The following is a 23,144-nucleotide window of genomic DNA, read 5'->3' on the forward strand; positions in this document are numbered from 1 at the left end:
TTTTTATTTTGGGGATTTTTTAATGATTCAAACACAAGTAAATTTGTGACAATACAGCAATTTTTATTGCACTTTAGAGGCTACTCACACTATCTTGTTAACAACACATGTCATGTTATTATTTGTAATTTTGCCAACAGTGCGTCGAACAAATCGTCTGCCTTATTGCAGTTAGTTGTTGCTTTGGGTCTTAAAAAGGTTAAAAAATACGTGCCAGACGCATAAAAATTATCAGATCTTCTTTCTATAAATGAAACGCAGTTTTACATAAATGCTTCGTAATAATTATGTTCAAAAGGCCAAACGTGTCTGTTCAGTCGGTTTCGAATGTTTTCTTTTTAAAATCCCCATTTATGAAAACCTTTTGTGATCGCGAACAAACTTCAACTTTCATAGGACTATCTCTTAACCTGGACAGCAGAGGAAGACATTCAGCCTCACTGATTTATTGTGAGTGCGCAGCGCAAGCATTTCCAGAAATTTCCGCTAAAGTGTCTCTCGCAATTGACATCTTCGAAACATGCCCTCTCCCTAAAACCGTTTTATCTACTATCTGACCTTTGGTTGCAACGCTTGTAATTGATATTATGGATATTATATATTGTCGATTTCCTCCTCTTCCCATGCTGGTATTGTTTACTCGAAAAAAAAATTGTATCGTACACACTTAATTTCTACCTGACGATTTTCGCGATAGGATTAAGGGTAATTGTCAATTTTTTCCGACTTTATTTGCCCATCCTGAATTTTACATATGTTGTTAGGGATGTTTCATAGTGTGTAACCTGAAATTTTGAGCAAAAAATTCGGGGGCTTTTGTTGGGAAATCGCAATTTTTGAAAATTGAAAACTTCAGAGAGTAAATCCGAAATATCAAGTTATCTTCGGTCCAGATTGGAATTTCGATGTGGTTTTTTTCACCTCCAGGCGTAACTTTTTGAGTAGAACATGTTTGCCATTGATCAAAAATTTGTAGGTCAAAGGTCAAGGTCACAAATTCGCATGCCAAATGTTTGGTTAAAAATATCGCAAAATACGCCCCCTCGGATTTTTTTCATGAAAACGTAAAAAATGTAGCCCTGAATGCGTAGAATCGAATGGTCAAGAGAAATCGATGGGCACTCTCATAGATCGGGAGATATATTGAATTTAATGAGTCGTGTCGAGCGTCCGGCACGACGACAACATCATCCGGCGATTTTACTTTCGTAATTTACGTCGCAATTTGATCTGTAACCCCACATGTTATGCATATCATTACCTAGAAAAATAAACGAGCTTTCCAGTGGGGGGCTTAAAATTTTTCTTGGTCTCAAACTTTTCAAGTAATAGCGGCGCGCGAAAAGAAAATATAAAATTTTCAAAAATTGGCATTTTTGCAAATCTCAAAACTCGGGTTCTAATCATCAGAATTGCAAAAACTACCCACCGTTGGACTCGTCTCGACCTACCCTAACCAGCTAAAAGGTTTAGGGGTGCTTTTACCCCCTACCCCTAAGTTTATATACTTAAACGCCCTCATAAAAAGTAAAAAAAGTGTAGCACCTTAGGGGTAGGGGGTAAAAGCACCCCTAAACCTTTTAGCTGGTTAGGGTAGGTCGAGACGAGTCCAACGGTGGGTAGTTTTTGCAATTCTGATGATTAGAACCCGAGTTTTGAGATTTGCAAAAATGCCAATTTTTGAAAATTTTATATTTTCTTTTCGCGCGCCGCTATTACTTGAAAAGTTTGAGACCAAGAAAAATTTTAAGCCCCCCACTGGAAAGCTCGTTTATTTTTCTAGGTAATGATATGCATAACATGTGGGGTTACAGATCAAATTGCGACGTAAATTACGAAAGTAAAATCGCCGGATGATGTTGTCGTCGTGCCGGACGCTCGACACGACTCATTAAATTCAATATATCTCCCGATCTATGAGAGTGCCCATCGATTTCTCTTGACCATTCGATTCTACGCATTCAGGGCTACATTTTTTACGTTTTCATGAAAAAAATCCGAGGGGGCGTATTTTGCGATATTTTTAACCAAACATTTGGCATGCGAATTTGTGACCTTGACCTTTGACCTACAAATTTTTGATCAATGGCAAACATGTTCTACTCAAAAAGTTACGCCTGGAGGTGAAAAAAAACCACATCGAAATTCCAATCTGGACCGAAGATAACTTGATATTTCGGATTTACTATCTGAAGTTTTCAATTTTCAAAAATTGCGATTTCCCAACAAAAGCCCCCGAATTTTTTGCTCAAAATTTCAGGTTACACACTATGAAACATCCCTAACAACATATGTAAAATTCAGGATGGGCAAATAAAGTCGGAAAAAATTGACAATTACCCTTAATCCTATCGCGAAAATCGTCACCTGTGGATTTGTATTTTCCATTTAATATTTTTATGGCGAACTCAATAAGGAGTAGTACGCGCAACAAATTTCAATAGATGCACTCTGATGTGCGGAAAATCGAACAATTAACATGTTAACATCAATCGCCGTACACCGTTTAGATATATCCAACAGGTTTAGACTACATTTTGCTCTTCTTACAGTCATACAACAGTAACAACAACCACATATTTATGATTGAAACATAAAACGTACAGAAAACTGTCTTTTCTTGATGCGCGCGACGTGAGATCATTTTCAGGAGGTTGCTTACAGTTAATTTATTTTACATAAATAAGTATACTCTTGGTCTTTTCAACAGAAGAACACATCGCTGGATATTTTCTTGCTTCTTTGAGTCAAAAGTTAACATGGCGCCATACTCTAAATATGTATGTAGTTTATGCTCTAAACGATCGAGAGTAGTTTGTACCAGATATTTTTAAATCTCTTAATTAAGGGAAGGATGCTTAAAAGGTTTGCAGTTCAGCCTAAAAGATCAAGTTGGCATACCGACAGGACGCGCATGCTAATTTTAAGTCGTGGAGTTTTGTTTTTGAAATAATTTGCCAACGTTCATATTTTAAAATGTGACTTAACTTAATTAAACGCTACTGCTTCGCAAAAAACAGTTCAACTAAACACGACGAAAAAAATGTATATTGGTTATTTTAGTCAGTCGATGTGCTCTATAACTACTATTTATCTTGTTTGAACAGCCTTTTGTGTGCTAAAAACATTCGCTGAAATTAGTGTATAAATATTACTGGACTTTTTCGCTCAACTAAAAAGCAGTTCAAAACTTCTCCCAGAATTCACCTGTTAAATAACAACTTTCGCACACAATCTGACCAAAATTCCCAATTTATGTTCTAGATGGTTCACCAGTAAAAATTATATTAAAACAAAAAAAAAAAATAAACAAAGGCAGTCATAGTTTTAAATCTAGCAATGGCAGTAATATCACAAACGTATATATAGTATGTATCAACTAATCAAAGAGGCGGAACAATTAAATGCACTTGGTTCGCGACTGATAAACTTCTAAAAGACAAAAAGACACTTTTCTGTAAGGCTCCAGCCGTCCTAAAGCCAAAACCTACGAGACAGTGACACATCGACCAACAACACGGTAAGCACACCTTTAAATATTAGAACTCAGCTCGTGAAGAGCAGAGGTGAAACAAGTCGAGACTCAATAGTGAAAAGATTTGACCGCAACACATTATACCAAGCCATCCAGCAGAGTGGAGCTTGCACTGAAATATACTAGCTAGACCAAATTTAGAAAAATCTGCGACGCTTCCAGGCCCCATCACAAAAAATAATAATATTAACATTTTCTCTCTGGTGCGCTGACCGTTCTGGACACTTTTGTAGTAATAAGAGGTCTTAGCCAGCCAGTTGTTGAATATCAGATAGCATAGTATGGTGAGCCAACCACGCAAGCTACTGGTTTAAATTTGTGAATAATTGTTAAGTGCGCGCGGCACAAAAAATTTGGCACTTTTAAAAACTCCACCTACCAGTTTAAATGCCCGACCACTGCAATCGAAAAGGAAAATTTCACAGCTGATTGAGACCTCTGATAGGTTTAATTTAATATCATTTAGTGCCAAGAACTTGCAGAGAGACTACCGTTTAAGAAAACAGCTCAACATTCCTCTAACCAATGGTAAAAGCAGAGGGTCTTCCAATTTTTACCCGTATTTACTGGTGAACAATTTTCACACATTTTGTGCACTCAACGGACACTCTAAAAACACCTTATATTGGGCGTACCAATATTGGTTACAACCAGTGCCCCTCTTTAAGTCTATTTTTTAATTCAACCAGAAAAAATCCCCCTGGCAAATACCATACAGTAACAGATAGTGAGGACAGTCACAGTATGATAGATTGAAACCAGCGCACCATCCATTCTCTAATAAAGAGAGTGAACCAAACAGAGATCCTACCAAGAGGGAAATAAAACTTAAGTGTGAACCAGCCTGGAAGCCTAGAAGCTCTAAGAATGGAAATTGAAGCAGAAACAGACTTCCTAAAGATGGGCGTTCGATCCAAATGTTGTATACCAGCAGCAGTTGTACGCCATCGTGTTTGATAATGACTCACAGCCAAACCTCCTCACTATTGATGACTAGTCAGAGTCTTTCCGCGCCGCCACCTCCGCCGTCAGTCGCCTGGCCAGAGGTCGACACGTCACTTGGTTCGGCTGAGCGGTGGGCGCCGCCGCCTCCCTTGTTGCCGCCCCCACTGAAGTAGCCACCTGGCTTCGGCTTGAGGTGCCGGTTGTTGATCTCCATGTGCACGATTCGCATGAACTCGATCTGCGCCGCAAGCTTTTGCACTTCCTCCTGCAAAAAATAATAAAAAAACGCACGTCAGGAGAGTTCGGGACGAGTCTACCAGTGGGTAGTAGGCGAGGTCGAGACGAGTCTAACGGTGGGTAGTTTTTTAAATTCTGATGGTTAGAATTTATTTGAGTTGACAATATTTGCAAAACTCGTTAAAAGTAAAAAATCGTTATTTTTTTGTCTTAAAGAGATATTTCTCGGAAACCTAAAATTAAAACCACTCTGATATTTTCACAGTAGTGTAAACATCATAAGACAACTTTTAAGCACTCAGTATTCCAGAATCCTGAGTTTATTTCCAAGCTTATATCTGGTGTAAATTTTGTTGAGTTTGCTCGACTCCATGCCAATTTTGTCCTCTGACCCGTGACATTGTGGCATCGGGAAAAATTAATTAAGCATTGCCATTTTTTGTTAAAAAATAAACACTAAAAGTCTGTTTTTTTCTTGATAATGTTTTAAAGTAGTAAAAAATAAAATGAACTAATCAATGCAAGCTGTATTTTCTTATAACAACAAAAATATTCACCAGCTATTACTCTCATTACTATGTTAGAATAAAATGAAGCACAGATCCGAGAAATTCTTTAATTTATTCAGTACCTTCAACTCTTCATTTTCTTGATACAAGTCTGGTGGCTCCTCTGGGACCAAACCAATGCCATTTAGAGAGAACGACGCCGTCACTCCTCTGGCACGAGCTCGACTGTCGTACTGGTCTCCTTGGCCCCGTAACACTCGAAATATCTGAAACGTTTCAACACACAACCCTCTATCACAAGGCAAAAAGAGAAAAGTATGTGAGTTTTTTTATTACAGATAACAAGTGTTTTCATGTTGTCCAAATACAAACGGTTTAGCTGTTGAATATTTAACAACAGAATTGTCTTTCCACTTTTTAAGCTGAGTTGTAAATGGGATACAGTTAGTAACGAAACAAGCGAAAATAAAAACTTGGATTTCGGAATATTCCCTCCTTTTCTTTCAATAAACAATATCGTATGAAAAACTATAAGGATCTCATACCTTTGGCCCAAAAACAAGCGCGACGGTGGTGGTTGTGCCAAGCTGCGTTCGGACAAAGCCAAGAAGATACTTGATGTCTGGTCCAGCTCTTGGAAATATGAGCAGACTGAAACAAAAAAGGAAGGGAAAAAGAGTGGCGTGTGTAAATGGAGAAAGCTGCTGAAACGAAATTGTACACTATTAGTTTACTCACTGAAAGGCGACCATGGCAATGTTGACGGCGGCTATGTTGTATATGGCGTAGGTGATGAGACGCGCCTCGTTGAACAGAGACTCAGCGTTGCGCACATTGTAGCATACACGGATGCCCCACGCCAGGAACAAAACTTCGCCTAAAAAATAAAAAAAGAGACACGGGATCATTTTCAGTGGATGCGCAACTTGAAAGGTGCTATATATCAACTAAGTATTTAACAAAATTACGAAAGATCTGTTTTCATTTTCTAAATTGAGTAACATATGACATTTTGAACTTTTCTTTAAATTAAATAATTTTCCTGGATTTTTTCATCTAAAACGATATTTTAAAACACTAAAAATAGTCCAAATCATATGAATAAAAATGAAGCCAAACGTTGATTATTTATTTAGTGATAGAGATTTAATATTATGGGAGAAGTTTTATGAAAGAAATTCACGAATTTCAGCAGAATACAATTTGGCAACTTATAATTGTTGATGTTGCTTTTATTGGAGACATTTATTTCAAGAACCAACCGAAAATTTTAAATAACTAATAAAAACGAGAAAGTAAATCCTATCATTATGGAAAAATTACCTATAGCAAGGCTGTGGTCCCACCAGTTGTATGTGCACTGTTTGAAACGGAGACCAGAGTGGTCATAGATGTCTTCTCCAATCGGAGCGGCGCTCAGGGTCCAAGTGCCCAGGTAGATGAGCATGACCAGAAGAATGGGGAACATCCACTGCAGCAACTGCTTGTCGGTCAACTTCACTTTGTGGGCAGACTTGACCCTGTAGGTGAGGGACACCCTGTGGGAACAAATCGAGCGTGTTTACCCCCTGAGGTCGTATTTGGCGCGTGTCTCACCTCCAGGTTTTCATTAAAAGAGCAGTGTAAGTGACGCAGAAGCCCAGGTGGCGCGTCCACTTAGTCGCTATGCACGAGTACACGTCCAGCACGGGAAATATTGCAGCCATCTGCAACAGGCAAATCATGGTTTGTTAAAAATTGAAAAAAGGACGGAAGAAAAATCGATAGTACCTCTAAGTACATGATGGCACAGCCCAAAAGGGTGATAGAGAGAAAGATAGGGCTGGCCACTTTGAACACCTTCAGTTTCCTGTGTTGTGTCACGTAGCAGATGAGGAGAAGAGTTGACACAACGCAAGCACAGCTAATTGTCAGGAGGGCGATCCTGGAAATTGTCTTAAGATTAGTTATCGACGCCAGCACTTTATCCAGGGTTGAAGTACCTGAATGGCCAGTTGTACTCTGCGAGACAGAGCTCAGGACCCGAGCACGTACTGCAGCCTGGAGCGCACCTTTGACACTGGTAAAAATGTCTATAGTTGTTGCTCCTGTTTTCTTCCAGCTCCTCCCACGCTTCTGCAATACAACGGGAACATGCTGCGTGTTAGAATGACAAAATGTTTGTAAAAGAAAGCACCAATACAATCTAGGATTAAAAATACGGTGCCAATTTTATGATATCCGTAAACATTTTATGTTGAAATAAAAACACAGTATAATATTGTATAACAAATATAAAAAGAGATTATTTTATCTACCATAAAATAATAAACGTCTGTTACATGAAAACAAATTAGGCAAGCTTTCTTGTGTGGCAAGTTGCAAGCTTCCGATTACTTTATTCCACTGCAAAAGGTTTGACATGTTACAGTTCCTTTGAATATTGACACAACCATAATTGATAAAACACAATATGTTCAGGTTTGGAAAGCTCAATTAACAACGCCTATAATTTTCTTGAGAGGTACATCAATAACAAGACTTCGTCCTTGTTGATTACTTCAGAGTTACTTAATTAAACTCGACTATTTCGGTCTTGTGGAGCTGGCTGTGGCATACTCATGAAATAGGGCGGATTGGATTCACCGAAACTGGTCGAGTTTAATTAAATAGCTCTGAAATCAACGATGATGAAGTCTTACTATTCATTTACCTCTCAAGAATGCAAACAACCTCGAGAGAAACTTTCTCTCAAGAACCTAATATCAGTCAGCCCATAATAAACTTAATTTTGAAACTAATATAATACCATGTTAAAAATTGTGCTCAACGTTACACAGACAGTAACATTATTCAATAAACAATCAGAGGATATATATTATCATGCTGTTTATCCATAAAAGCAATAATTATTTCTTACGTTCAACAAGGGTGCCGTTGAATATGGGTTGGAGTGGCTTTCTCGAATAATATCCCGGAAGACAATGACACCTGTACGCACCCCTGACCCAGCCGCGCCCTGAGATGGCTTCGCACGTGCTCGTTGGTCGATGGCACTTGTGCGTGCCCTGAAACGGCGTCAGCAGCTCTGCAGTTGCGTTCGGCTCGCACTGGTTGACATCCAGGTTAGACAAGTCAACGTCGATGCTGATCAAGCCGCGAGCACTGCCAACAGAAAATTCACGGTTAGATTAACTCAATTCGTGAATTAATTTTAATAGTGAGGAAATATAAAATAAATTATTTGCGTAAATGATTTAATTGTCTTTTGTTTCAGATTCATGGAAAAAAGAGAAAACTAATTAGACTCATTAGTAATAGATCATTAGATCCAGGTTCTAGCACTACAGTTTAAATGAAAAGGATTATCTCTCCATTTCTGTTTATTTTCTCTATAGCAGACATTAATTCATTGTTGGAAATGGAATCAAATGTTAAACTCATTCTCTTTGCAGATGATATGGCTCTGATCTCAAATAATTTGGAGGATATCAAGCGCTTCACGCTTGTTCTGATTATTTAGCGGAGAGGAAACTAGAATTAAATTTTCAAAACTGCAAAATCGTCAAGTTAAGGAAGGAGGGGCGTGGGAGGCTGAGGAAATCTGACTCCTTTGTGGTGAATGATGAGGAAATTGAGTTTGTCTCTGAGTTCAATTATTTGGGGGTAACGTTTCAGTCTTCTGGCCGCTCTTTTGCAAAACATGTTTCGAAAAAGGCTAGAGCCGCAATATTTGCCACGGCGAAACTGACCTCCCTCTCAAAGTCTTCTATCAAGACGGCCTTAAAGCTCTTTGACCTTGCGATTGCGCCTATTGCGAGCTATGGCGTCCAGGTTTTCTGGCCGTACTTGACATTAAGTGATTTTGCAAAACTAAGAGTCTGTAAAGTCGAGATTTGTAAAGAGAGCACTCGGCTTGTCCAAATATATGAAATCAAGACTCGCCTATAAACTGGCAGACGCTAGCTTCTTTATTGATGATTTGACTGCTAGATTTTCTCTGCCTCACACTGATAATTTCAGTAAATTTATTCAAAACCAGTGGTTCAAGATTTTCCGGATTGAGCCGGGGTTTTTCGATGGTCAACCAGAGGTGGAAAGACGCGTGTTATGCGAATAGACACACGATAACACGCCATGCCTGTCACGGCTTCCACTTTTTGCTATGTAAAGAAAACAGAATTTCATAGCGAAACCTACTTGAGTGTGTAAACTCTGTGATGAGAGTATAGACTTTTACCATTTTCTTATTTGTGGAAAAACAAGATGAGTCTGACACTAGCTGGAAAGTGCCCAGCTAAATAAACTGACAAATTGTAATATTTACTTCGTTGTACACACGTGTTTAATAAATACATGTGATGATAACATTAATAGACTATAAGAAACCTGCATTTTAAATTCCATTTTATTTACATCCAACGCGAAACCAAAATAATATGTCTTTTTACTAACCCATCTTAAAAATTTCTTATAATAATAAATTTAGCACGTCTCAAACGATCTAGACTATGTCACTCACTTGACGGTCTTGGACCTGACGACGGCCGTGTAGGACATGAGCCAGCGTTGGGCGCCGCACGAGTAATAGGGAACCGTCCAGCGGCCCTGGTGCTTGCTCAGGGTTGCAACAGGCGGCATGAAGCGCGGTGCCTGCATCGGCTCCGACTCGGTCATCCTGGGCATCCAGGGAATTTGCGTTGGCCAGAAACGTGAGTCCTCCGTTGGCTGCTGCTTCAGCTCTATATTCCGCGACTGTGCTTTCGACAGCATGACCGAGTTGGACGTCATGTTGAGCACAATGATGCGAGCAGACAGCGTGGACATGCTGCCTTGCGACAGCAGGTTGCGCACCATCGCTTCCAGCAAGGCTGAAAAAAATTATTTTTGGACTTGATGAGCTAAAAAGGATTGCAAAAATGTCTTTTAAACTTGATTTCCTCCCCTCCTTTTTCAATCGAATTAGACTCTTATGAGGATATTTGGTATCATGGTTTATTTTCAGTATATTGGAATATAAGCTGGAAATCATAATTAATTTTGTTTTATCTTTGTTAAGTCAAATTGTTTGGTTACACAACATCGCATTTTTTGTCATCATTTTGCATTTTTTTTTTCTTCAAATATTTAAATAGGAAGATTTTAAAAAGAAATTTTCTAAGACAGTTTGTATAACTTCCTAAAATAAGGAGGCATAAAATTTGACAGACTGGCGATGAGCTTGTCCTGTTGAAAGCGAATTCTCTTAACTATGCAGCAAGGCCCACGTAACTTTGCCTATTGAATTTTCCTGATTTTATTTACAAATTCATCTTTTATTATGCTTCAGCAGGGCAACTCCTCATTAACTTCACATCCTTGTCGTATGAAAGTGTTCTTCTTTCCCCTCCTTTCCAAATTTTCCTTAAAACTTTTCCAAAATAATCTTCCATCTTCCTTTCGAAATATTTCAACAAAGTAGGAATTATTCGCAAATATTTAATAAGTGCAATTTATGTTTAAAATGGAAAAACCAATTCAATAAAATTAAAATAATTGTGATTTTATTTGAATTGCTGGCCCAGGATAAAAAATAATATATTTTCAAACATAATTAAACAGCAGGCGACTAATCTTCAAATAAAAAGTTACTAAAATATTTATATGAATCATGAAATATATTTTACTTGATCTATTAATAAGTCCAACATCCTGGAGGAGCGTGGCGATCAGATCGACCTTCTGCCTGGTGGCGTCAAACCGCAGGGATGCGTTTGCCACGGCCAGGGGCAGCAGTTGGAAGCGCTGCTCGGAGCACAAGGCGCCCGTGTTTTGCGTCGCGATGTCGTGGATCAATGTCAAGGCGGCCTGAAAAGGATTGATGGGACGAGCAACCAAAATCAGTTTGTTCAGTTTTAACGGCGCCTGACGTTCCCAAAGTGATGTCATAATTCAACTTTCCCTCTACGGCTCGTGAATATTTTATCTGCTTGCCGACGACAAAAATGTAATCCTCCGCTTTTTTGCATGTAGCAGAAACGTCAAGTCATCGGGAAGCCGCCGGAAAATAGGATTTGACAGGAGAGTACACAAATGACGAGAGGAGAAAATCAATGCAGATGTTAAATATGAGAGGGTGGATTTATTCATCAAAATATTGGAATTTGCAGTAGAAGTAACCATAATAGTTTACGAGGTTACTTTTTTCTTTCTAATCCCATCGTCGATGCTGTTGTTTAGTCATTCTTTTTTCTTTGCTCATCACTTTATCATGTGGTGTTTTACACAAAAAAATGCAAATGAATCCATAACTTGGTTGATAATTAAATGAGAATCAATATATTCATGACATGCAAATCTAGTGAATATGTGCCCGCCGGTAAAAAGAGCTCCTCGCCAATTTTCATACGTCACTGTCTCCATTATAACTCTTCACATATCATTAACCGCATGTTTTGCATATTTCAGTATTACATATTTCCAATATAGTTAATTTTCAGGCAAATTAAATTTATCAAAAAAATTTAGAAAAATAAAAAATAATTTTTTATTTACTTGCATTAACAAGGTAAGACATTCACATACAAGAAAATCAGTGTGAGATATTATAAAATCCATAAAATATTATAACACGAATTTGCTGAAATGAACCAAAATATTTTTAATTTATCTTTCAATGCCTGAATACTGTTTTGGGTAATGAATCCTTATCTGACAGACTTTGGTGCAAACGTACTCGCCTAACGGGATCATTCATCTCCGACGCGTCAACATACAACACTAACTCAACTTGGTTGTATCGGGTAAACACGTCTAGAATTCGATTATTACAATTTCTCACAATCAAGCTTCTAAAAATTATTGCAGAATATATGTAAGTGATTTGAAGGTAAACATGGACCGCAGGCAAGGAGCTTTCCAAAGAAACAGCAATATTATAAGCGAAAAATTATAATGATTTTATGTTTTTGAAGGAAAAATACATTATTATAAAATTTATTTATGGGAACAATTTTCCAATTTTCATAGTAGTATACCTTGATAAAAGAGGAATAAAAATTTTCTGGATTGTTTAATAGTTATGAATAAATTTGGAAGTTTTGAATAGCACTCAAGCGAGCAAAAATGTCATTGAAGATTACCCAACCGACACTGGTGATGCTCGCGAAGTTGAACTCCGGCACTCGAGAGTTATTCGGGTAACGCTAGCCATCAAATTGAAACATGACGGTCTCCTTACTTTTCCGGCGAGCCGGTCCAAAATATGTATTGTTTCACATTTCGTGGCGCGGTCTCCGGTTTCCCTTGACGTCAGCTTATCCCTGCCATTTGTGCACAGTCCGTCGGTCCGTTTGTTTAAGGCCGTCGAGCGTGAAAAAAGTGAATTGGAGTCCCGCGCGCGCTCGCGATACGGCACGGTGCGCCCGAAATGTTTGCCGAGCGCCGCGTTTTACGAGAGGGTGCGACGATACATCCACGCGCGGCGTTTGCTTTGCTTTGCTCGGTCGAAAATGGAAAATCTTGCAATGTCATAAAGCCTTACCGTGGCCTCTTGCGAGGCTGAAGAGACGCCGGCAAAAAGCAGCAGCAGCCAAAGAGCGACGGCCGCTCTCCACCCCGCCATCACAGTAGCTGAACATAAAATTGGGCCTCGGCGCTGCTTTTTCCTCGTCTCGACCTGCAACACACGACGCCAAACTTCATTCAGTCTGCTCGTAAAACCCTGCTAAAGGGAATGTAATTTGATGATCATATATAAAAATAATATACGGCCTCCCTTTAATTAAAGCCTGTTGCAACCAGCAGCAATATTATAAGATAAAAAATATTGACGTTTTGAAATGTCCAGGAAATGAGTAAATTGCTAGTAACGGTAATAATCAAACTATTTCCCAAATATGATGCGCTAATATCACACTAAAAAGTGCTGCTGAGTTCAATTCATCAATAAAATGGTGGCTTGAAATACACAAAAATTCGGTCCATTCCGTTATAGCATGTTACTCAGTCTCCTAACATTTGTTAACGCCTGGATGATTATGGATATGCAACCTGCGCGTCTTTCTGTTTCTAAAACTCGCTCAATAAAACTGCGCATCGTTGAATGCTAAATTCAACTGTAATGTCAGTACGATGTTGACGCCTTAATCTTAAAAACGCCGTTCTGAAATGGCATTTATTTACTAAACTGACGGAAACGAGATAAAAAAGTTGGTCACAGTGAGACCAGCGAAAGTATTTATACCCACTTCCTGAGGTTTTGACGAAGCAATCAGACTTGCCTTCTAATTAGATAAACTTGCGGCGCACCATTCATGGCTTTGATTTTGATGTGTTTCCCCTTATCTTGTATGTTACCAAATAAATTAAAAAAAGTGTTGGAACTGTTTGAAATGAAATATGTTAAGGTCAAAGAATTAGATCTCTAATTTTAATTTATTATAAGATCGGTATAATTTGAAATTCTCTACGTTTTGCTAAACAGATAATCACAAATGAATGTTAATTTATCCTCCTACGATGTTTAAAAATTAAAAAATCCTTTGTGTCATTTCGTCTTCGTTTTTTTTCATTTTTGCAAACAATGAACGTCGTAACTCGTAAGAAAAGGCTGTGAAATGTTACCTTAGAGCAAAAGGTTTCTTTTGTAAGAAGCTCGCGCGTGACGTCTTGACTATTTAATGAAAATAAAGAACGGTGCTCTTGCTTCACGTCTTTTAATTATCAGCTCTCTTCTCTCAATAAACATGCTCTAGCAGAGGGGCTGTGAAAAACAACACTATGTTTTTGGTATTGTTGCCGATTTCTTATCAATTTTCATAGAGGAAGTAGCTGAACAATATTTATTGAGGCCCCACGCCATATTTTGTGTAAAACGTATTTTGTGAGGAGAAATGGACTCACAAAGGCACAAAAATGAACATATATGCATAACTTCTGTTACGGTCCAAGTACAGATAATTTCTACAATTATTATGTGCCATTCCACCTAGCATAAAACTGACGTTGTGATAATATGAATCCATTTAAATTTGACTTGTGACTATTCCGCACTTCCCAAACCTGATTGTCTGGCTGCCGGCGAGTTCGCAAAAAAAGCCCAGACATATTTTACTTCCCTTGGGGCGCGGAGGTGCAGAGTGGGGCGTATGGGGGAGAGGGAATCCCTCTGATACTTAATGAAAAAGCTCGTTGGAGTGAAGAGGCCAGAATTAATCAGCACTGCTGGAATTTCTCATCAACACAATGAAGCGTCGGGAGGCGTGCATGCATTTCGCCCTGCAGTGCCGAGTCTGTCAAATAGGGTCAAACGTCACTGAACTGTACCCGCCGCAGCTGTTGCGCTCGCGCTCGATTTTCCGCGCCGCCTTTTGCAAATTTCAAGGGAAATCTGAGGGTGCAACGCGAAACAATGTTCGGCTTGATTGCGTTCCCGGCTCATCCGGAGCATACTAATTTCCATGCAGGCTGTGCTGGACTGCAGGTCATAATTAGACTGCCGCAATTTTTTGTGAAAATTGATTAATAAAATAAAGTGGCGATAAACATCGTTCTGTCAAGAATACGAATATTTTAAAAGAAATATTTTTCTTGGAAAGTTATCTAAGTCTACTTTATTTTTAACATGAATTGGAAAATTATAGAAAAGTATGGAAAATATTTGCTTTAAGAATGAAGCAACCGATCGCAAAAATAATCAATTTTGACAGTCATAGCACAGTCGACTTACAGTTCATAATTTTTATTTTAGCCTTGTGACAGATCTTCTTTTCCATTTCCCCTTTTTGCTATTATTTGGGCATTTTCAAATTATAGTCACACCCCAATTCTTTAAAATTTTCTTAATGACCTTTTCTTCCTTTGAAAATAATCATTATGTGTTAGTGATAATTTGAGATGGTATAATGGGGCATCGCGTTGCTGCCTAGTCTTGGCAGCTATTTTTTCAAAGAATTTAAATATTCAATATTAGTTTAATTTTTGGATATTAATAATTTAGACAACGAAAAACTAAAATTGCGCTTTGGACTTTTTTCCACTTTGCGATTGTATTTGACCAAATTGAGGATGTGTTCACAAGACATACATATCAAAAAGTTCCCTTTCCCTTAAACGCAAATTAAGACTGCCTGCATTATTTTGTTGAATCTGACACCTGTGCGTTTAAACTAAGTGAGATCAATAAACTTCTCTCCTTGATGGAGGATATTTTCCAATAGTAGAGTGTTAAGCACATATCGCAAAACGATCATCGTATTTGGAGAAAAAAACGTAACAACAATTTAATTAGAGCTTCACCTTCGAAACACGACTCGTCCAATGCTTTTGATCCGTTTGTTAGGCCAACACCGCGTTCTGCGCCTCTCTAATGTGATTAAATAGCCGAATTCGAAGCCTGTAACAAAACGGACGTGTTGCAAAAGGAGAGTGCTTTATTTCGAAGGGCTGCCCCGCTCTCTGAAAGGGACCTTTTTGTGTGCGCTGCTGGCGGGTTCATCCATCCACCCGTTTGGTTGCGTGCTGAAAGGCGCACTAGGTCAGTGATCACTCGTTTTATTGGCGGCGGATCGAGTTTTTCCAGCACACCCGCTAATCACGCTCTCCCTCCTTTGACCGCATATATACATGTGCGCACGTTTTCACTCCACTTGGCACTGACGCTGCTGTTGATGAGAAAAATTGCGCGCTAGACTCGAACGTTCTGTGGCAAAAATAGTTCTGCTGGTTTGAAGGTCACTGGATAGGAAAAACAAAAACAATGAGCACTAATCAACAAAGGCAGTTTCGTTGTTATTCGTTTTGAGTCAGAAAATAACTCTATTTTCAATTTATAACCCGCTTGTGAATCAATATTCTAACTAATTGTGAGAGCAAAAAACATGAATTTGAAATTTATCTTTCCGTTTGAGGAATGGTAGTTTAACAAAAGTAAACAAGACAAGAAATGGCAATTAGAGAAACTAACAAATTACAGTTTCCAACTTGATAATTTCCTGTCCTTCCCAATTCCAATTAACTCCCTTGAATAGTATTGATGCAACATATGAAAGCATCCAAATTAATATTGATTTCTTCGTTTCAAAAGTTCTTGCTCGTCATTAAACCATATCAATTAGAAAATATAATATTGTATTCAAATACCGTAACTGCTCAATTTGGAATGATACATGAAACAAAATCAGGATCAAAATAATTTTTACCAGGGTCAAGCGAAATATGAGATGCTTCATTTAAATTATTTTTTTTACGATTTTTGCTCCAACATAATGAGCAAAATTCATTATTGGGAGAGACAGTAGCCATCTAATTTTCAGTGGAGACAGAAGACAGAGCCAGAAAAGGAAATGTTTAAGGTGCAGACGGAGCTAGCTCATCAAGTGCGGAGAGGTTCCTCTCTCTTTATCTTTTGTACCTCCTGTCTGTGTGCACAGATTAAAACAACAGATCAAAACGTGCTACTCTTGGCTGAATTATTTAGCGACGAAAGGAGCAGAGGCGATTCAAAGGTCCCCGCTCGCGGAAGAGCCCCTTAAGTTTTCATTTTGCTCGGCGCTTTATCTCTGTCGCCTGATGCTTTTTTAATGAGCAAGTGATGATGTTGGCGCATGAGGACGAGTTGACACTTGTGTGTGTGTGTTTATGAGCATTTGTTTATTTAGGCGACAGGAGGGGCGATGTGAAATCAATACAGCTGCGAAATTGTGTTCGTCTCTCGGCTGCCTTGCGGCGGTGGCGGGAGCCCAAAGCGGAGCCTTTCCGATCGATTCTTATACCTCTCATCGCGGGCATGCGGTCGTACGGCTGCGAAATATGGAATGCGCATAATTACACAGGAAATTAAGCCTTGTGTCGCGTTCTAACCGGAACAAATTGCATCACTTGTAAAAGAGTTTATTACACTCGCCACATCTAGAGTGATTTTTTTTATAAAAATACAAATGACGTGTGACGCTAAATTTTGGAAATCAGTAGTTATAGTGAAATTTGTTTGGAAAAAGTTCAAAATTAGGTATTAATAACAGCCTAAAAGGATTAATTTTCAACATTTTTCTCTGCACTAGAGAATAAGCAATATGAAAATCTAAACTAAGTGCATGAGTTGCTTTTAGTATATTTTCAAATTTGCTCTGTTTACCAGAATCCTCCATAATTATAGTTTAGGGGTTCTCAAAGTGCTTGAGGATTATCAACTATGATTTTTTTTCTAAGGAAGAGTTGCCTCAATCATAAAAAACTAACATAAAAACTGCCTCGTTTGAGCTCCAAGAAAATGCAGTTTTATTCCGTCAACTTGTACGTTAATTAGATCAAAAACTAAAATTCTAAAATATTTCTTTTTTTTTTGGAATTAAACAGGTCCATGATAAAATATGTCTTAATGCTTGTCTGCTTTAGGTTAAGCGCAAAATACTTGTTAACGATTCGACTGAAGGTTCAAATTTAGGACCATGATATTGTAGGCTGCTAAAAACGTCTACCTTCGCAGTTAGGGGCTCGTAAAAGCCTTTCATTAATTACCAAAGTTCCTTTGACCGATAGAGGCAAAAGCTTTATGTAGCTAGTAAAGCGCTGATGAAGTTGTTAAAAAGGAGCCCGCGTAGAAGACCTGCTCTCTCACATTCCCTTTTCAGCCGCGAATCGTGCCAGCATTTTCATTGAAGGGGAGCAAAGTGGAAAGAAAAACTTATAATTCTCTGGTAGATCAAAGGCCAGTTGCGATTTGTTCCCGTTTCATTGTTGTACGGTGGTGAGATATAATTGCTTGATCTTTTTTATTGCCATCGCTTTAGCTGTCAACGGCTTAATTGTGCGCCGAAAAGTTATGGTTGCGAGATTAAAACGGCCGTGACTGCAGGCGAGTTATGTACGTTTATGGTGAGGTAGGTAGCTGCAACAGGTGAAACAAGGGTGCTTCGCCGAGCCCCATTCTTCATTAATAAGCAACAACTAAACTGGCTGCTCTCGTGGCCACTCTCAAAGGCCGTTTAAACCAATGGGTCGCTGGCCGCATTTATCCCCCGTCTTGATTTCTTTCCAACTACTTCGCGCAGCCCCTGTGGATGTTATTTGTGTTCAAGCGCGCTTTTGATCTCTAATAGTTCTTAAAGATTTGTTTTGAAAAGTTTCAAAGCTGAGTAAATCATGCGCTGATGTTTATTCATCGTCGGCGTATTTAAGCTGCAATTCACGAACCCATCTTGCATACAAATAATTTTATTTTTGTAAGAAGTAAACCTAAAATTATTTAATTCACAAACGAAAATACTATTTACTGTTTTTGATTTTATATTCATCTGTTAAATTTTTTATGTCTTATTTTCCTTCTTTTTCGAGAGCAGATGTGAGGCAATTCACTATATTTATCCAACCTTGTCGCGGAATTCTAGCTCACAGCGGGATTTCTGAAGTAGTCTATGTAAACTTCATCTTTGATTAATTTGCTGATTGGATGCCAAGATCTGCGTAGACTAGTGCGTTTGAAGTCGTAAAAGTAATCAGCATGACTTTTTATTTGCTTCATTGAGCAGAGGAACTCGAGGAAACTGCAGGACGCAAAATCAATATCAAAAGACGCAGGCTGAGAAACTTGTTAAGGGTAACGGGCTTGTGTACAGTAAAGGACAGCGTTCGTAAGGAACCAGAATCACCTAATAATCACATTTTAACGCATCGTAAAACACTAATTTTGACTCCATTTTCTACGATACAATTTTACGACCATAACAAAATAAATAATTGGTCGTGATCCCCGGGTTTACGATTGCACAGCAGTGTTAATCAATCATAAATGGTGGCAGGATATTTCCCGGCGGCAGGGGCACTTTTTTTGTATCCGCTTTTGATTGATCCCTAATCAATCGTCACAGCTCGGCCATGGTTTTTGCAAAGTTTGGCCAGCGCTGCGTTTAAAGCCCTGTCGCTGTGCCACTGTCGTCTTTAATTCCCCCGGCTGCACTTGCAAATCCCCACCGGAGCGATCATCACCGCCGTTTCGCAATCTGCACGCTAAAATGAGTTACGGCTGGCGGCGTCAAAATTTCATCGCCAACGACGCCTTCATGCAAAATAAGAGTCGGTCCTGGAGAAAGAAAATGGGATGGCTGGCAAAGGACTTCCTCGGGCGGGCCAATATTTAATGTGGGTAGCCCTCAAGGTACCACAAAAAACCTGAATTCCAAACAGATTTTAAAATGGCAAACAGTGAGATTGTTCCGTAAGAATAAGTTCGCATATTTAAACTATACGTTTTTTTTTATCAAAATAGTCTCATTATTTTCATATAAAACGTTTTCTAGTATTTTCTAGGAAGAGCTCTCTGCTAATTTTCCCCTAGTTGTCATTTTCTTGAATAATATATCGTGTCTTTTGACAACTTCATCAAATCAGTTCAATATTTCGCAAAATAAATTCCTGAACTTTAGAAATAGTACAAGAGTTTTGCGCTTTCCATATTTATTTCCTGCGATTTTATTAGTTTCACGGAATAAATTGCAGCTTTCCCACTAATTAAATGAAGCAAAAAGCATGAAAATTCCCATTCATATTATTCAAACAATAGCATTATTTTTGGAATCAGACAATAAGAGGTCAGAGGTAAAATTGTACATTAAATTTTAAAACGAAATTTGATGGTAAAAAAATAATAAGAAATGAAATTATAAGTAAATACGTTAATTCACCAGTTGCATAAACCCTAAGTGTTCGAAGCCGCCAACAGATGGCGCCACCGTAGACTTTCGATTTTAAGGCACTTCCGCTGCGATTTCAGACTCAATCTAGCTACTGTGCATTCTTCAATTAATTTGCTAATTTTTGACGTGCTGAAAACCAAAATCGGTTCAGCCAATCGCCGTAGAATCGTGAAAAACTATTTTTTCAAATAAAAAAATCTTTACAAACGTTTCTACGGCGAATGGCTGAGCCGATTTTGGCTTTCATCACGTCAAAAATTAGCAAATTAATTTAAAAAAAGCAAAATAGCTAGATTGAGTCTGAAATCGCAGCGGAAATGCCTTAAAACCGCTTAAAACAAAATTTCTAAGAAAGTCTGTGGTTGCGCCATCTGTTGGCGGCTTCAATAACTAAGGGTTTATGCAACTGGTCAATTGGAGAAATGTACCTTATAGCGTACACAACCCATTTTTGACATTGTAGAGGGGTTTTTAGGAAAAAAATGTAATATGCAATTCATTTTTCCAATAGCGTGACTCACAAAATGAACCATTATTTAGAGGCATTGACTGGCCAGCATACTACCGGAGCAGCACCCAGTAATCCGGCAACGAGGGTGACTTGCGTAACTTGATCAATCAGCTGCCTGGCGTAGAAGCGCGTATGCAACCAGCACGTACTGCGAGATGCGTGTGTTGCATAACCTCAAAATATCGCGTATTATATTATGGAACATAAATTGTCTAATTTTCATTTCTCCACAGGCTCCAAAGGGTTGCGAAATGTTTGAGTTATAGTAATGCATTTCAGTTCAATGCGTATAACAATCCCAAAGTGGAGTCGCGTGAAATACGTTTTGACTCAAACAAAGGAGTGTATGCGTATGGAAAATATTTGACTCACAACTCACGAGCAGTCGGCTCTACTATTAATTCAAATCAACCGTCTGTTTTCTTGTCGTGCATAAGCGTTGCAGACATTTATCAAACATAATTATGGCCCCATTATTAACAGAAAATTATCAAGTTGAAAATCAATAATTGCAAAAACATTCTTATCCTCCCCATTAAATAACGCTTATACAATGGTAAAAAGTGAATATCCCCAACCTAGAAACATGATTTTTTAATCTTGATTTCTTCTCAAAATTTAAAATAATATGAAATATTTACAAAAAAAAAGAAGTTTAAAATTTTAACACGATCGCTTGCATTTCAGTGCATCAAAAAAGCGAGTTTGTGTGAGCGACCGACATTTTTTAGATTTTTAACCGTTCCTAGTTTAGGGCATAGCATAGCTGCCCATTTCGGCACGGAAGATGCGAGTGTTGGGCTTGGACGAAGTGGCTGGGAATAAAGCGAACGGTTGCAGATCGATAGGGCTCTTTCAGGCAGGTTGCGAGCGGGCAGCCTCTCTCGCTCTGTCTCATGTTGCCCGTTCGTGCTTTTTATTTTAATGATTCAGCCGGCTGCCGCCTCTCGATTCACCCAGGTGCTGCGTTTGTTAGCGACATTGTGTGGCCCCAACTGCCCCGGCCGCCTCCAATTACACTTCTTCTTCCCTCTACCTGTTTGTGTGTTTATTATGTGACGCAGACTAATGTCCAATGAAAGCTACTCGTCCTAATGGACTATAGTTCGATCTGTTTTACTACAACATGGCACACTGTTTTTGCTTCACTACGAGCTCTGAAGCATAGAATTCAAATAATTAAGCGCTGAATAAATAGGTTCTACGTCATTTCAGCAATAAAGATACCCTCTGAGATTCAGTTTTAGTAGAAAGTTAAACGAAGAGTTTTACATAAAAGGATCATTCTGAAGAAGATGGTTGAACGAATGTGTAAACAAGTTTCACAGGAGTATAGTTTTAAGTGTTTCTAAATTTTAAACAAAAAACTGCTGTGCTGTGCTGTGCTGTGCGTAGGCCGGGAACACTCACTTAAAAGTGAGATATAGGGTTCTATTATTACTCAAAATCGCTTCAGCAGAAGCCAACATCTGTTTAACTCTGACAACGAGTCAACAGGTTAACTGAATGGCAAGCAACAAACACACTGCAGCCTTTTGTTTAACGCAGGTTCAAGGCAGCCGGTGATGCAATTTATTTGCCTCTTCGGCACATCCGTTTTCCACTAAAAATAAGCTCGTGAATGTTGGAAAATCTGCGGTTTGGTTGGAATGCGTGACGTCACAAATTTGTGGTTTCATTCAAGCTTTAAATTGATGAATTCTGAAAATTAAAATAGATGTGACAAAAGTGAGGTGTTGAATAATTATTACTAACAAAAATTTGAAAGCAGAAGAAAACTTAAATTATTTTCTACCTTTACGATTTTTTGCATTATATGCGTAATGTTCCCATTCCCAAAACGGTAATTATATTGCATTAAATTTTAATCTACATCTACATGATAGAATAACACAGATTATATTAGCTGCGAAAAACATAATTAAAATCACATGCTGATAGGCTTTGCAGATGACTATTCAAAGCATCACATAAATCGGATCCCACAAGAGGACCGCGAAAAAAGTTCTTTGACGCACGCGAGAGGAATAATTATAGTCGGTTTAATAAGTGCGTGCGGCCGTCAATTCAGCGCAGATGTTCCTAATTAAAAGGATTATCTCCACAGGCATTTCATGCTGCGCCGATTGTATGCAATTAGTGCAGTATTTTCCCTTTATGGTGCTCATTATTATTTAAGTGACATTCGATGACGATAATTCTACAAGTCTGTGTGTAGTGCACGCACCAGCAGCACCGCTCGCAAAACAGCCAATAACTCGATCAAATATAAAAGCGGCGTCTGCAATTTCATTCGAGCCTATAATTAATCAATACATTATGCAAGTACGCGCTATGAGCAAAATCAATCCTTATTAGCCTCCTTTGTGCGCGCGGTAGCCCGAAATTAAAGGCGGCCGCGGCGACCCCCGGATTGTTGGAGCGCTCTCCAGATCGATGCGCATTTGTGCGAAAAAAATATGCAATAACTTACCCAATCACGGACATAGTTGTCAAGGTCATAGAAGGTTTTTGCGCTCTTTACATTCCGTAGTAATAATCCGGTCCAGAGCGTGTGGGCGCGCGGAGGATAGCTCGCCGATACATCTCTGCTCTCTCTCGCTTGCACCCGCCTGCTTCGCTTTTGCTTTCCTTCTTTCTCTCTCTGTCCTGCCCGCTCCTCGTTCGGCTGGAACTTGCACTCTGATTGGTGGAGCCATCAAAGCCGTCTGCCAGTGAAGAGCTGCTGCCAGCGGCCAGAGAACGAGCTTTCTGCT

At 38.9% G+C, this 23,144-nt stretch overlaps 1 protein-coding gene across 1 annotated transcript; it reads right to left on the bottom strand.

Moving 5' to 3' along the window:
• Positions 1-42: 42 nt before the first annotated feature.
• LOC135939009 (probable G-protein coupled receptor CG31760) lies at positions 43-23,019 on the bottom strand. Its single transcript, XM_065483120.1, has 14 exons — positions 22,862-23,019; positions 12,728-12,862; positions 10,872-11,052; positions 9,728-10,076; positions 8,126-8,370; positions 7,209-7,341; positions 6,997-7,150; positions 6,823-6,932; positions 6,550-6,764; positions 5,965-6,103; positions 5,772-5,877; positions 5,349-5,492; positions 2,368-4,745; positions 43-678 (listed from the first exon to the last, which is right to left on the bottom strand). Exons 2-13 carry the CDS (start codon positions 12,806-12,808, stop codon positions 4,533-4,535), a joined length of 2,070 nt encoding a protein of 689 aa, XP_065339192.1. The 5' UTR covers positions 12,809-12,862; positions 22,862-23,019; the 3' UTR covers positions 43-678; positions 2,368-4,532.
• Positions 23,020-23,144: the final 125 nt, after the last annotated feature.

Source organism: Cloeon dipterum, chromosome 3 (genome assembly GCF_949628265.1).
Source record: "Cloeon dipterum chromosome 3, ieCloDipt1.1, whole genome shotgun sequence".
Taxonomy (NCBI): domain Eukaryota; kingdom Metazoa; phylum Arthropoda; class Insecta; order Ephemeroptera; family Baetidae; genus Cloeon; species Cloeon dipterum.